The 2,500-nt window shown below is 47.7% G+C and overlaps 1 protein-coding gene across 1 annotated transcript in view; it reads left to right on the forward strand.

Moving 5' to 3' along the window:
* The window catches only part of rabgef1 (RAB guanine nucleotide exchange factor (GEF) 1), a 19,602-nt gene that overhangs the window by 8,098 nt on the left and 9,004 nt on the right, over positions 1–2,500 (forward strand). The window contains exons 5-7 of the mRNA XM_080849338.1: positions 602–768; positions 931–1,012; positions 1,349–1,481. Of these exons, the coding sequence (XP_080705464.1) occupies positions 602–768; positions 931–1,012; positions 1,349–1,481 (382 nt within the window). The remainder of the gene's footprint in view (positions 1–601; positions 769–930; positions 1,013–1,348; positions 1,482–2,500) is intronic.

Genomic DNA, 2,500 nt, shown 5'->3' on the forward strand with positions numbered 1-2,500 from the left:
ATTCAACGTTGTACTGAACACATAAAACACAGTACTATACAGGTGTCTCTTAATATTCCTAGTTATACAGTTGAATGGAGAGGGACAGAGTTCACTGACACCTGCCCCAATTCCAAGGCACTTGTTCTCTCTGTCATGGCCGCAACAGAGCAAGCACACTCTCGCAGTTCGTTCACAAAACGCATTCTAGTTTATTTATTCATTCATTCATTCATTTATTTATTTCTCCATCGTTCTTTGTGGTAAGCCAATTAGCACATGCCTACTCACCCACACGTGAGTTTTTCTGTAGCAGGTTGGCCGGGGGGAAACTAATTTATATTCACCTGCACCGACCCCTTAGCAGTAAGATCAAAGGCTGTGGAATACGGGTCCAGATCCTCTGTGCTGATCTCTCCTTCTTGCTGAAGGTTGTGTGTGTGTGTGTGTGTGTGTGTGTGTGTGTGTGTGTGTGTGTGTGTGTGTGTGTGTTTTGGATCAGCAGAACTCATTCATGTGTTTTTGTTTGTGTGTGTGTGTGTTTTGGATCAGCAGAACTCATTCATGTGAGTGTGTGTGTGTGTGTGTGTGTGTGTGTGTGTGTGTGTGTGTGTTTTCTTAGAGTCTCATGAGGGGAAAGCTCCCAGCCCCTCGATCTCACGCCAGTCCAGCATCGAGACAGACCGTGTGTCCCGGGACTTCGTGGACTTCCTGAAGAACCTGCAGAAACCGGGCCGAGAGATCCACAAGCAGAGCCGCGCCTTCATCGAGAGCATGGCCAATAAGAAGGTCTGTTCATAAGAGCCTGGCCAATAAGAAGGTCTGTTCATAAGAGCCTGGCCAATAAGAAGGTCTGTTCATAAGAGCATGGCCAATAAGAAGGTCTTTTCTGTGTCTGTGTCTGTGTCTGTGTCTGTGTCTGTGTCTGTGTGCGTGTTCTCTGCCTCACAGGACCTTGGTGCTGATGAGCTGTCGGAGTGTGTGCAGGACTTCTACCAGAACATGTCGGACCGGCTCATGGTCCATTTCAAAGGTAGACTCAGAACACAGGGCCACAGATGTATGTGTGTGTTCTTTTCCAAGCAGTGGATGATCTAACTGTGTGTGTGTGTGTGTGATGATGATTTTACTGTGTGTGTGTGTGTGTGTGTGTGGGGGGGGGGGGGTGGTTGTGTGTGATGATGATCTTACTGTGTGTGTTTGATGATGATCTAACTGTGTGTGTGTGTGTGTGTGTGTGATAATGATCTAACTGTGTGTGCGTGTGTGTGTGCGTGTGCGTGTGTGTTGATGATCTTACTGTGTTTGTGTGTGTGTGTGATGATAATCTTACTGTGTGTGTGTGTGTGTGTGTGTGTGTGTGTGTCAGGCTCCTCTGAGCGTGTGGAGCGTGTGATGGATCAGGTGGAGAAGTACATCATGACTCGACTCTACAAGAACGTCTTCTGCCCCGAGACCACCGACGACGAGAAGAAAGACCTCGCCACTCAGAACCGCATCCGGTACACACACACACACACACACACACACACACACACACACACACACACACACACACACACACATAGACCACCAACGACGAGAAGAAAGACCTCGCCACTCAGAACCGCATCCGGTACGATACACACACACACACACACACAGACCCACACACACACACACACACACACACACACACATAGACCACCGACGACGAGAAGAAAGACCTGGCCACTCAGAACCACATCCGGTACACACACACACACACAGACCCACACACACACACACACACACACACACACACACACACACACACACACACACACACACATAGACCACCAACGACGAGAAGAAAGACCTCGCCACTCAGAACCGCATCCGGTACTCACACACACACACACACACACACACACACACACATAGACCACCGACGACGAGAAGAAAGACCTGGCCACTCAGAACCGCATCCGGTACGATGCACACACACACACACACACACACACACACACACACACACACACACACACACACACACACACACGCACACTCAGTTATACTCAAACCAACACTATGGGCCCTATCTTGCACCCAGCGCAATTGACATTGTCACCAACGCATGTATCATTCCTATCTTGCACTCGGCGCACAGCGGGATTTTCCCTCCAGAGGCGCGTCGAAATGAACTTGCGCCGAAATTTTGCAGTTTCAAACAACGCTGTGCGCCGTTGACCAGAAAAAAGCTAGTCTAATGTCAGAGGCGCAATGTGTAAAGTCTGTGGCGGGTATTCAGAACGCTATTTTAAGGACGCGTGCTTGGCTGCACAGTAGCCTACACTTTACTTCTCTCGTCTACACGAGAGATTTACACCAATTTTATAATTACAAGGAAAATAAAGTATTTACCACATGAGGAAATCATTGTGATATCCATATCCAATATATTTAAAAAATAGGCATACATCTAGCGTACACATTGACCCAAATGATTCAGGTTAATTGAAGCTGCGTGACATTTGATTTATTGTATGGCTTTGTTGCATTT

The sequence above is a fragment of the Sprattus sprattus genome, assembly GCF_963457725.1.
Source record: "Sprattus sprattus genome assembly, chromosome: 1".
NCBI classification, from domain to species: Eukaryota; Metazoa; Chordata; class Actinopteri; order Clupeiformes; family Clupeidae; genus Sprattus; species Sprattus sprattus.